The 13,861-nt window shown below is 40.8% G+C and overlaps 1 protein-coding gene across 1 annotated transcript in view; it reads left to right on the top strand.

Annotated features, from left to right (window-relative positions):
- Window positions 1-2,361: 2,361 nt before the first annotated feature.
- LOC117506024 (multidrug resistance-associated protein 1-like) overlaps window positions 2,362-13,861 on the top strand; it is a gene marked incomplete at its 5' end in the record, with an annotated part of 109,594 nt that continues 98,094 nt past the window's right edge. The window contains 2 exons of the mRNA XM_034165563.1: window positions 2,362-2,544; window positions 6,419-6,547. Of these exons, the coding sequence (XP_034021454.1) occupies window positions 2,362-2,544; window positions 6,419-6,547 (312 nt within the window). The remainder of the gene's footprint in view (window positions 2,545-6,418; window positions 6,548-13,861) is intronic.

Consider the following 13,861-nt stretch of genomic DNA (forward strand, 5'->3'; position numbering starts at 1 on the left):
GAAAAGTGTGCTGTGGTCTGATGAGTCCACATTTCAAATTGTTTTTGGAAATCATGACGTCGTGTCCTCTGGACACAAGAGGAAAAAGACCATCCAGATTGTTACCAGTGCAAAGTTCAAAAGCCTGCATCTGTGATGGTATGGGGTGTGTTAGTGCCCATGGCATGGACAACTTACACATCTGTGATGGCACCATCAATGCTGAAAGATACATCCAGGTTTTGGAGTAACACATGCTGCCATCCAAGCAACGTCTTTTTCAGGGACGTCCCTGCTTATTTCAGCAAGACAATGCCAAGCCACATTCTACACGTGTTACAACAGCGTGGCTTCGTAGTAAAAGAGTGCAGGTACTAGACTGGCCTGTCTGCAGTCCAGACCTGTCACCCATTGAAAATGTGTGGCGCATTATGAAGCGCAAAATACAACAATGGAGACCCCGAACTGTTGAACAACTGAAGTCGTACATCAAGCAAGAATGGGAAAGAATTCCACCTACAAAGCTTCAACAATTGGTGTCCTCAGTTTCCAAACTCTTATTGAGTGTTGTTAGAAGGAAAGGTGATGTAACACAGTGGTAAACATACCACTGTCCCAGCTTTTTTGAAATGTGCTGCAGGCATCCATTTCAAAATGAGCAAATATTTGCACAAAAACAATAACGTTTATCAGTTTGAACATTAAATATCTTGTCTTTGTGGTGTATTCAATTGACTATAGGTTGAAGAGGATTTGAAAATCATTGTATTCTGTTTTTAATTTACATTTTAGACAATGTCCCAACTTCATTAGAATTGGGGTTGTAATTTAGTTGACCTTTGACTTCAAGTGAAACCCTGAAGGTCAAGGTCATTTGCTTATCCCAGGTGGCTTATGGGCAAGGCCTGTCACTATGTTCATGCCAAATTTGGAGGCAAAACTTCAAAAATTGTGACCAGAAAAGTTGTTTTGTTGAATATAGTGTTTAACCTTGCTGTGACCTTGACCTTTGACCTTCAGCTTGATCCTTTTGTGTGTTGAAAGGTGCCTTACTGGAGCTGCTATATGTCAAGTTGCAAAATTCTGTGATGTAAACTGTGTGCTGCACAGCAAGTTAACAAAACCCTTAAAAATCAAAATTTTGCTTGTTTTTTGCATGATGACGCCATCAAATGACATCATAAGTTAAAACCTTTGCTATTTTCTGGATTCCCTCATCAAGCCATTTAATTTGATTTATTACCCAACATGTTTTGCTGTAATCTGAAGTTTGACCTTATTTAGGTGACCTTTGACCTCAAGCAAAACCCTGAAGGTCAAGTTCAATCGCTTATCCCAGGTAATGGTTTATGGGCAAGGCCAGTCACTATGTCCATGCCAAATTTGGAGGCAAATTTCAAAAATTGCGACCAGGGAAGTTGTTTTGTTGAATTTCGTGTTTGACGTTGCTGTGACCTTGACCTTTGACCTTCAGCTTGATCATTTTGGATTCTGAAAAGTATCTTGCTAGACCTGCTATATGTGAAGTTGCAACAGTCTGTGATTTAAACTGTGTGCAGCACAGCCAGTTAAAGGTGAGAAAGCAATGATTACAAAAAAACAAACATACATACTAACTAATATATCTTGCAAAACTTCGTTTTGGCAAGATAAAAATACCAACAGTATGGTACTGTGTGGTAAATCTGTGTCAAGTAGGCAGTTCTAAAAAATAGAGTAACCGTGCCGGAAGCTTAGTGAGGGAAGCCACCAAGACACTCGGGCAACTCTGATGGAGTTAGTCTTCTTTGGTTGTGGTTGGAGAAGTGGTATGAAGTGCAACTTTTGTCTGTTGCATCACGATCTGGTCCATCCCTACAACACAGTAACCTTTAGCCTGTACTAGTACAAGGAAAAGCTCCCTAAAACCTCAATAAATAAATAAAAACTGTCAGGTCTACAGTGTGCTTGCCGTACAAGAAGTTCTTCAACAGTGGTGGTGTCCCAGATGAAATCCAGTGGAACCATAGAGTGCACATAGTACGCTGGCTCTGAGGAGTTTCATTTGCCAGCTTCCAAAATGGTTGTTTCATTCTTACCTAGTCGTCGTACTCGTGTTCATTACTCCCTGGACTTCAGCATGTTCTGTGTCATCAAGTTGCCTAAGAATCACTGACTGCTGACCAGTCTAAAGGTGTTTCCCTGCTTAACAGAATGATATCAAGTTCATCAGGCACGGTGTGTAGTACCCGACCACTTAGCACAAGCTCTGCAAACCACAGAAGACACAACCAGTGTTTGAGGATCAGTCTCCTCAAAGTGCCACATGGATCCTCTCCAGCTCTAAACAGCGTGTTTTAGGTTCTGAAAACCACCCATTATTGACTTTTTGTTTTGTTTTTGTTTCAGGATTGGAACCGTACGTGGTACACCACGAGCCCAGACCTGACCCCGTGCTTCCAGAACACTGTCCTGGTGTGGCTGCCATGCCTCTACCTCTGGCTCTGTGCTCCAGTCTACCTCCTCTACCTCTGCAGACATAACAATGGTTACATATGCATGAGTCATCTCAACAAAGCCAAAACTGTGAGTGATGTGATTCACCAGCCAATCTGCTGACGTGTTTTCTAAATCCACTGTGGTTTCTGCTACTGCAGGTATGAAGAGAAATGTGTAAAACTACTACTGCTGAGAACTCATTTTCCTGAATGCTGTCAAAGCAATGCTAGTTACATCATAAAGGAAGTTCCAGCATCAAGGTGGTGTGCCAACATTGGCAACCCACTTTAACCTATCTGATATTATTTGTCTTAAAACAAGGTCTAGAGACCCTGATGTCCTCTGGACAAAGAAAGAGTACTTTTGACCAAAGTGGTTCTCCATATTTTGCATTCTGTGAAACCAACATTTCTCAGCATGACACACCCAGTGACTCAAAACTAGAGATGCACAGATCCACATTTTTTTTCCACTTCCAGTCTGATGTTGATACCTGAAGTTGAATATCTACCAGAGCTCTATTTGCTTTAATATCATTATTGTTGACTTTATATAAGAATATTTTGTATCCCCAGTTATTCAGCTTCATGATAAAGTGGTATCGAGGAGGATTTTCTTCAGAAAAGATCTGAAAGCCCCTACCAGGGCTGTAGCTGAACTTTCACTGTACATAACACAAACACAGTGTTACGTACAGATCAGTTCAGAAACCGCTGATCTGTATAAAACAGTTACATACAGATCAGTGCAGAAACGTGTCACAGGACTGCTCATTTATACAGAGCAGTTTTCTGCAGAAAATTGTTGCAAATGTTTTTTTTCCCTCAAAATTAATTTCTGATTACCGTAAAAAGTCTAGAACACGTAATTAAAATAGTAAAATAAAATCAAAGATTCTTTAGAAACCTTTCTTCATCTGTAAATTAAAACCATAACTTACCTGTTATTTCAGACGAGGTGATTTCTTTTTAAGGAACCATGGACGTTTATTTTTAGACATAGTCTGGTAGATTATTCATATCTCATTTCAACCAGAAAAACAGACACTGTAATTAATTACAATTGTTTATTATAAACGCAACAGGAAATAATTTAACAATGACTACAGTGTAATTGTTAATGCGACATAAACCTCATGATGAAATCATTTTTTAATTTAGTCATTTCAACATTTAATTACGTCCTCATTTACTATGTGATTGCTTTGGATGTTGCATTCAGGACAGAGCAGTATCTAAAATATGAATTTGACTATTCTAATGATTGTGAATGTTTTAAAATTATGCACAATCAGGGTGGAGCTTCTTCCACTTGTGCAAATGTCTTTTGACTGAACTTTGGACTTCATGAATGTGTTTAATGATCCATTCATTTAACATGAAAATATAAAAATGAAACAGCTTTTAAAAATAATAAAATAGTTTCTTTTTTTAGAAGAAGGTGTTGGTTTGCTGGACTCTCAGGACATTTAACCAAATGAAAGTCTCTTCTGCAGCATCAACCTCTTTTTCTCCCATTGTGAAGAGCAGAGATGTTTTCTTCCAACTGGACTCAGTTCATCACTTGAAGTTTTTGATGTGCATCTGCACAGCAAATATTCCTGATTGTGGAACAAAAAAAAGAGACATCTTAAAATATAAAGAAACACTAAACAGTTCAAAATAATAAAAAGAAATAAAAAAAAACACATCCCCCCCTCCCCCGAAGGTTTTTTACGGTCTCAGAATGAACAAAAACAACAAAAAATAACCCCCCAAAAAACATTATTTACAAGTTAAAATGTTCATTCAACTTGACTGATTCTGCAGCTAAAAGGCTAAGCTAACATTAGCCTTTTCCATCTGCGCATGCATTATTTTGGACCACAGCAGCTCGTCTGAGACGAAGTCTCTTCACCCAGAGTAATCAAATGGATTCATTCTTGGTTAATTCTTAACCATCAGACGATGAAGGTAAAACCTCTTAAATCATTCTAAAGTCAGTTTTAAGCAGAAACGAGGCGAAAATCCCTGACGCTTTGAAATTGCGACGAGCGGTAAACACATTAGCTAGCAGCTTGTTTAGCCGCAGTGCTCTGATCACTTCCTCTGTCTTTTATGATGAAATAATGCTGAATTTATGTGGAAATGATTGTTGTACAGATATCTGTCGCTGAGACAGATGATGAGTGGAGGCAGTTTGAAGCAGAAATGAGGTGTTAATTCATGAACCGCATCATCAGGGGGACCGATTCTTAGGGGGACTGTTCGGTCGGCGACTCCGGGAAGCTAACGTACATAGAACTTAAAGCTGGCCACCCTCACAGCCGGCATAAGCATAAAAATATATAATTAACTACAATTATGCATCCCCAAACTTCTTCAGACCATTCATCTTCATTTCAACACACATACCATTCATACAGAATAACGTTGCAACTATTTTTAGTCCAAATATTCACTGATACCGGAGAGAGCAGTTCACAGTGTGTTTACCTTTCAAGTAACAAAAAACATTAAAAGAAGTTGGCATGAGCTGAGCCGACTACCCTCGAGTACGGTAGCCTGTAAGGGCAAATGGCTGCAACCACTAAACCCCCTGATGGTAGAAGTAATACAACAGTGCCATCTATTGATCAAGAGAAGCAACTGGCCTACATACACATTACTTTTCATGCTATTTTATTTGTCTAAAAATAAATGCCCAGGGTTCCGTATAATACTCATCAAGAAATTATATCAACAACTACTGATAGGTAATGGCTTTAATTTACAGATTAACATAAAAGATTTCTAAAGAATTTTTTTAATTAAAACAATTTAAATTACAAGTTTTCTAATGTAAGAAAAGTTTTTTTTAACTTCAAAATGTAATCAGAAATGAATCTTGTTGAAAAACACATTTATAAGGATTTTAAACTGACCAGGAATTTGAAAAGAGAGCTTATCAGTAACTCCAAAGCTCCTGTCAAAACTAGGAAAACTCAGAAGTGAGTAAAGGTTGAACACGTTGATGCATTAATGTGCCATAAGTACTCCTGTTGTTCTATTTGAATTGATACAGAGAATTATTATTTTGAATTCTTTGAATTGTCATTTCCTTTACTGTGTACTTTTTTCTGAACCACAATGTATGTTTTTTGGATTAAAGGCTTGTAGAACAGTGCAAGTTGTCTGAAAAGACCGGGGTTGAAAACTTGACTTGCCCCAACAATATTTATTTACAGTATTTATTAATTTATTTATTTTTTCGAGATTTCAAATTTTTCTGGTTGAGAACCCCCAGAGATGTGCTCTGAGATGAAATGGAGAACCCATGTGTTTTTGGGCTTTGATAAATATGACACATTGAGTGACACCTTCAGGCTGCATCTGAATAGTTTTTCTCTTCTAAATCCATAGTTTCTCTGGGACAGACTGCTTGTTTCACCTCTAAAGAAAATCTCAGCTTTTAATGTGTATCTGATGTGTTGGAGTGTGTCGTGTGCACAGAGTTTGTCCCGTTGATTCCAAAGTGCAATTAAAAGGAAATACTTGGGCACAAGATGAGAACAGATGTCGCGTGCCGTGTTTCAGCACTTTGAAGAGCGTCAGCAGCTTTTCTCCTTCATCACAACACACGTTGCTGCTTTAATTATTCTGACACAAAGTGCAGCCTGTGTGCACGTGCCTCACAATGAGGTTCACAGAAATGCTAACCTTTTACCTTGTGGCAGTGGTGATAACCCAAACCAGAGTCAGCTATGTACAAGTTCACGGGGGTCCGTTTCCTTCTTTCACCACATTGATTTAGTTCATCCATTGTTTTTAAGAATGTTTTTCTTATTCTAGTAAATTTGTCAAATAATACAGTGCAGCATAATTTTGTGAAATTTCCACAAACAAGCTTGTAATTAAGCTGCCTTATGGAATTTTCGATGCTTGTTGTAAGAACTGTATCTCCTCTCTTAGTTCTTATGTCTGCACTTGGTTTCCCCCAACAGGCTGTTGGCTTTTTCTTATGGATTATCTGCTGGGCAGATGTTTTCTATTCTTTCTGGGAAAGAAGCCAAAGTACCAGCGTCCCTGCTCCAGTCTATCTGGTCAGTCCAACCATTCTTGGCCTCACCATGGTAAGTTTATCTGTTATCTTTTTTGCCACATTGCAGTTTTTCACAGATGATGAAATACATTTCTGCTCTGTTCTTACAAACCTAGTTTTTAAATCTACATTCTCAAAAGCTATATCTTCTTAAAACAGTTTAACCCTCTGGGGTCCGAGGTCATTTTTTGGACAGTTCACTTGCCTGGCATAAATGTTTTATTATTGCTGTTAACAGCTCTCCCTGCATCCCACAATCACGTTTTATGTCTCTCTTTTTTCAGGACAACCTGTGCTTTCAGAATATATATGTTTTTGTTGTGTTTTATAAGTGTAATAAAGGTTTACAATCAAAAATAGGCAAGGAAGAAATAAAGCGAAAAATAATTTTCCACACACATTTATTCAAAACACACAGCAAACTATAATAAACAACTGTTTTGACACTTTATAAAGGTAATTTGAGGTCTTGTGTGAAAGACTGTACAACAAAAAGGTTCAAACAATAAACACAAATGCACATTTTGAACAATATATCCAAAATAGTCTTTGTTTTGTTGTCCATTGATATGGTAAACAGTGCTTTACGCAGAGAAAGCAACAGAGTTATCCAGCAACATTCACATGCAAACTAGTGGAGCAATCCTGATAGTTACACACTCTTTGTTTGAGCACGTGAGATTGTCATCAGAGACTCTCCATCTGCTCCTCTGCTTTCACTGATCACTGTGCGTAATGGCGCAGGGCACCCTGAGTATTTACTACTAGTATGTACCAATTGGAGCACCCAGGAGGCTATTCAAACGGGCCAACTAATAACATATCACTCCAGATAACGATCTTTGGCTTTTCACGTGAGGTAAATCTGCCCTACGATTGGATTTTGGAAAACCATGTGACAGTGAACCAATTCCGATTGGACACTCACATTCTGCACGTCACCACACAGCTTCTATGAGGAGTACAAAGATGGCCGATGGTTGTCTCGAAAGTCCGCGGAGTTAACTTTTCAGCAATAAAAAAAGTAAGTTTCTATCTCATATCATTCAAAAGGTATTTAGAATTTAGTAAAGCTTGGTCTTAGCCGTCGTATATGACAGCATTGGCCCTAGAGGGTTAATAATATGCTCAAAACCAAAAGTTTTCAGGTTGCACACAAAGGCAGTCAAATCAAAAGCACTGCTAAGTGTTCATTACACGCTACACATAAAAATGGAAAAAAAACAAACCATATGTGGATAGGTATGTATGTACATACTGGTCAACCCCTGTGTGACGACACCCTTTGATTTTCTGAAAAGCTGTTTTGAAGCCCAAAACCTCCTGCGGAACGAACGAAGCCCGTACACACACCCATCTTAGTTACTGAACAAGCTAAGCTGACAGGTTAACCTTGGCTCGCTCATGGGTTTTAATTAATCAGACTATGATCATTCTTAAATCAGTTTGTTGTGGTGTGGGCATTGAAAATTATGGCCCAATTTCCTCAGTAAGGGCCCCTTCACACATAACACGAAAACGGCAGAAACCGGAAGAAAATCCACAAACCATAAACGAAATGGGGAACCACGAAACATTCCACCTGCTGTCGGGAGAGACGCGCAGTCGGACTGGCGTGCTTGATACTGCGGCGACACGAACAAAGTGCAAACAAGTGGAAAGTCATGCACACAGCAGTGGAGCAAAAAATTAATTAAACACCACAAGTTATAATACTTAATTCCTGTTATAAAGAGCGGAGTTAGCCTCCGCCGAGACGTATGCCAGGAAGTAATGAAATGATGTGGATTGCTGTTCTCCCTTTTATGATTTACATGAATTACCTGATGCGCCTCTCTCATGAAGAGATCAGCCGGTCTTCTGTGTCATGAAGACCCGGTTTCCCGTGTCATGAAGAGCCGGTCTCCCGTGTCATAAACGCATCACCCGGCATGGCATGTCCAGTGCGCAGTGTTCCACTGGTGACTGCATTGCAAATGTGATATGTTGTTTAATTATTACAATGTGGAGAAATCCCACAGTGACACGCGCCTGGTGAAGAGAGACTTTGTCACCAGAGACCTGGTGACCAGAGAGAAAGAAAGGGGAGAGAGACAAAAAAAAGATAATTTATTTTCACACCCATACAGTCTTGCAGACATGGCGCAGGAGATATGCACAACAAGGCAGTTCTGACTTATGGTTAAATTTTTAAACAAACTAATTCCGGACAGGTTATCGAAATTAACGTGAAAAGTGAAATATCAGCTATATGTTTTAGTTTTAAAGTAATGCACTAATTTTGAATGTTTGAGCGTTTACAGACACACATGCCAAAAGGCATTATGGGATTATGTCATCAGTGGTTGGTTGGTTATTTACATGTGAAAACTAACACACAAGTTACTGTAACGTGTGTGTTGGTTTTTACAAATAAATCTGTATTTGTAAATATGCCTTTTTTTTTCATTTGTAAAAACAAAAAGGCCATTTGAAAACTGAAAATTCTGTTTAAATGTGATTCAGGACGTATAGCAAATGTGTGGTAATTGGTATTCACACTGCCTTCTACTGGATGGGAATGTGAATACCAATATTACCATTTCATGCAAGTGAACCCTCCCACACGCCACATGTGTAGGGGGGCAGGGGCAGGGACGTAAAAGACACACACGGCATATGTGTTGCAGGGGGAGGGTGCGAAAGATGCATACGCCACGTGTTGTAGAGAGAGCCGACACTGGCATGCCACATGTGTTGCGGGGGGAACGGACACTGGCACGCCACATGTGTTGTTTGCAAACGCCACACTCATGGGGCAGTTAAGACAAATATCATAGCCAGCTCGAAAGTAGTCACCTGCTCTCTTTTCATGCTGACTGCGTGAATGGCACCTCATTTCCTAAGTGCTCTGTGAGTGGTATTGGATCTTCGTGTGTGACACCTGGAATTTGTGGCCAATCTGTACATGGAGCGAGTGGAGAAGAGAGCCTTGATGTCTTTCACGGGCATCCCTCCCAGTCACTGGTTCAGATATGTCGATGACACATGGGTTAAAATCAAGCAACAGGAGGTTGAGGACTTTACAGAGCACATCAACTCGATGGACCCCAATATCAAGTTCACACGTGAGGATGCCAGAAACAACCATTTAGCCTTCTTGGACTGTGATGTTATGATTGGAGAGAACAGGCAGCTCCAGACAGGGGTTTACAGAAAACCCACTCACACTGACCAATATCTGCTCTTCGGCTGAAACCACCCCCTTGAACACAAGCTCGGGGTGATCAGGACTCTTCAACACAGAGCCCTACAAGTGCCCACAACTACAGAGGGAAGGGCTAAAGAACAGCAACATGTTCAGAAAGCCCTCACAGTATGTGGGTACCCACGATGGTCCCTGGATAAAGTGCAGAAGTCCCAAAGAACAAAGAGACCAGACAGACAGGAGATGGAGCCAAGAAGAAGAGGAGTGTCTTTCCCTTATTTACAGGGATGAGATTTTTCCGCGGATTTGACAGTCCCGGGGGTCGATTTTGTGAAACGTCAAAATCCGTTGAGAATCCGTTTGGGGGGGGGGGAGGGGTAAGAATGCAAAAAAAAAATTAATGCCAGGAGTACCTTTAGGGGCTGTCACAGTGGCGTATTCGTAGAGCTGGTCATTACAGCGTTGTTTCATTTAAATACGGCCGAAATACGCGCTTACTCAGCCTTTAACAGTGTTCGTTCATACTTGCAGCTGCGTGTGTTCGCGTTTTAATGTGTGCACACAGTCGTGTGTGCCATGCTGCACCAGTTTCAGTGCTATTTTCTGCCTCTGTGGAAGTGCGCTCTGCTGCATGGTGTGGTGCAGCTCAAAAACAGTCATTTAACATTATTATTATTCTTATTATTATGTATTTTTTTTATGCAGCGAGTGCGCGTTTATTTTAGTCACACCTCTTTTCAGCTTAGAGTCGTAGTTCTGATGAGAGAGAGAGAGAGAGAGAGAGAGAGAGTTTATTTTAAGGAGTCTGATAGAATACGCCACTGTGACAGGCCCTTTTGTTTAATAAAATTGTCGTCTATTCAGAACACTGAGTGGTCTTTGTTTGTTATCACCGACGCAGCAAGTTCGATCAGTCCGTCAGTCAGTCGAACGCGGAAGTAACACTCTGCTGATCAGTTACCAGTATGAAGTAGGTGCACAATAAGCTTGTAGTGTAAGGGAGGCAACTGTGGAGTCTTTCAACTTCCAATATTCGGTAGTTTTCCCTCCAACAAATCATAAAAACCGAGACGGTATCGAAGCGCAGTCGAAGCTATTACTTACGCACGTTTTCATTGGTTATTACAAAGCTTATGACCAATCAGCACAAAGGTTATATATGCGTTTCTCCCGCCCTTTCTTCGGTGTTACACACACACACACACACACACACACACACACACACACACACACACACACACACACACACACACACACACACACACACACACAGTGGATTATGTAAACAGACATTTTGACGTTATTGTAGTGTGCTAGAACATTGTAATTATATATACTTGTATGTATGTCTATATTATATACATGTATACACGTGATGACAGTGTTATAGGTGGAGATCACATCGACTAAATATAAACCTTATATGGTCTGACAGTTCAGTGGACATAGAACATTCGATTATACATGTACATGTATTTGAGGATATACATGTATGTTTGTTGACAAGTGTGCCATGCTGAAAGTGGAGAATGCTGAAAATCAAGTGAGTCTAGTTATGAAAAAATATTTTGGTCACAAAAATACACATGTACAGTAGATGGTCTTAGTAAGGGTTTACAGTTTGAATTATAGATATGAACACCTGGCATTTATAGTAGTTTTTAATATCATTTTAGTGCAATTTACATGTTTTAAAACAGCAAAAATGCTTTGGCTTCAGACCCCCTGGCCAGGGCTCCGCCCTGGACCAACCGGGACCTGCGGCCCCTGGACCCTGGCTTATTTTCCTCTGAAAATTGAATTTGCCAATCTCATCCCTGTATTTAGCAGGAGTAGGGGAAAAACTACAGAGGATCTTCATACAGCACAAAATCTTTGTGTTGTTTAAATATGTATGCTAAGGGTGTTAGCATTTTAGAAGCTATTTGTAACTTCAAATTCAATTCATTTCAAGTAACTATTTTTCCGTTAGGAACTTCACATGTAGAAGAGCATTAGTGTGCGTCCACACAGTACACCAAACTACCAATCACCCACACCCTGCCCACATTAGACACAATTGTTTAATCACTAGCAGTCTGCCTCTCGGTAGGAGGTGTCTGGTTAGGTTTAAAACTCCAGCTTTTGTGGCTTCTGTTTGTTCTTCTCGACAAGGGTCAGTCAGAAGTCAGACTACCAGAGCAAGAATTTTAGCTGAGGAAGCTTCTGCGATTTAAAGCGAAACGTCTTTGCGTCAAGCAACCCAGTCCAGTCGAAGATTCAAGCTTCTCTACTATGGAAACCACCTGGACAACTGAGAGCCTACACAGAAATATCTTTTAGACCCAAATATTTATCCTGTGAGTTCAGTCAGCTGGCTTTGTTGCTTGTTTACATCCTTCCCTCTGGCAACGTCACACGCGCGTCTGAAGCTGTAGCTGCGTGTGTCCATAAACTTGAATGTGGATCGCCTGACTCGCCTGTTCTTGTCCTTGGAGATTTTAATGCCTGTAGGTTAACCCTCTGGGGCTGACGCCGTCGTATACGGCGGCAAAGACCAAGCTTTACTAAATTATAAATAACTTTTTAATGACATGAGATAGAAACCTACTCTTTTTTTTTTTTGCTGAAAAGTTAACTCCATGGACTTTCGATCCACCGTCGGTCATCTTTGTACTCCTCATAGAAGCTGTGTGATGACATGCACAATGTGAGTGTCCAATCGGAATTGGTTCACCGTCACATGGTTTTCCAAAATCCAATCGTAGGGCAGATTCACCTCACGTGAAAAGACAAAAATTGTTTTCAGGAGTGATATGTTACTAGTTGGCCCGTTTGAATAGCCACCTGGGTGCTCCAATGAGTACATACTATTGGGCTCCAAATGCACCCTGCGCCATTACGACAGCGATCAGTGAAAGCAGATGGAGAGCCTCTGATGACAATCTCACATGCTCAAACAAAGAGTGTGTAACTATCAGGATTGCTCCACTAGTTTGCATGTGAATGTTACTAGATAACTCTGTTGCTTTTACCATGAAGACAAAAAAACGCATAGACCACTTTTTTATATATATAATTTGCATGGAACTTTGGTTTTTGATAGAAGAAAGATTCGAACTCCTGCTAAAAGTCATTGCAAGTGAACTGTCCAAAAAATGCCCTCGGACCCCAGAGGGTTAAATAAGATTTTTCCGACTTGCCATCAGTATATTTCATTCACTACCAGAGGCAATAAAACATTTGACCCCTGTTATGGAAATGTAAAGAATGTAAAGAAGTCATGTAAAAAACCTCCCCTTAGCACTGGAGGCCATAGTATTGTCCATCTTATCACGCAAGGCTGCAAAGAGAGGATGTCATCAAGAAGCAGGTGAAAAAGTGTGACGCTGCTGCAACTGAGGCCTGCTTGGAGTGGTCCCAGGGTGAAGTGCTAACACGGGGAAATGGCCTGGAGGAGGCAACATGGTCACCAGTGACATCACATTCTGTGAGGAGATGGATGTCCCCACTAAGACTGTTAAGGTATTTTCTAACAATAAGCCTTGGATAACAAAAGCCTTCAAATCAACTCTGAATGAAAAGAAAATTGCATTCTCATCTGGGAATAAAATTCAGTCCAGACTCATTCAAAATAAATAAACAAATAAGAGCAGTGAAGGAGGAACACAAGGACAGAGTTGAGAGCTCTTCCTGGAGGGTAAACCCAGGGACGCCTGGCAAGGGGTCAAAACTCTCTCTGGCCTCCCCAACACTCAGCTCCACCCACCACCCGGGCAGAAGATTGTGTTAACATGGCAGAGAACCTTAACCAGATCTACTTCAGGTGTGACCAGCGTGACTACATGCAAGAGAGGGAGAAGCTGCTGGTGGAGCTCTGCTAAGACACCGAGCCATAACAACCAGGAGCTGCAGCAGGCAGAGGTTGAGCTGGTGCTGAGAGGGACGAGACCAAATAATGCGTCAGGGCCAGACCACATCTGTGGCCACTTGCCGAAGACCTACAGCAGACAGCTTGCTGCTGTCTGTCTGCTGTCATCTCTTTAACCACTCCACCCTTCAGTCTGGAAATCCTCCATCATATGCCCTGTGCCTAAACAGACCGGAGTGCACACTCACCTTCAGAAGCCCAAGTCATTTTTCTTCTCGACTTCTCAAGTGCTTTTAACCCCATCTGAT

Source organism: Thalassophryne amazonica, unplaced genomic scaffold, assembly GCF_902500255.1.
Source record: "Thalassophryne amazonica unplaced genomic scaffold, fThaAma1.1, whole genome shotgun sequence".
NCBI lineage: Eukaryota > Metazoa > Chordata > Actinopteri > Batrachoidiformes > Batrachoididae > Thalassophryne > Thalassophryne amazonica.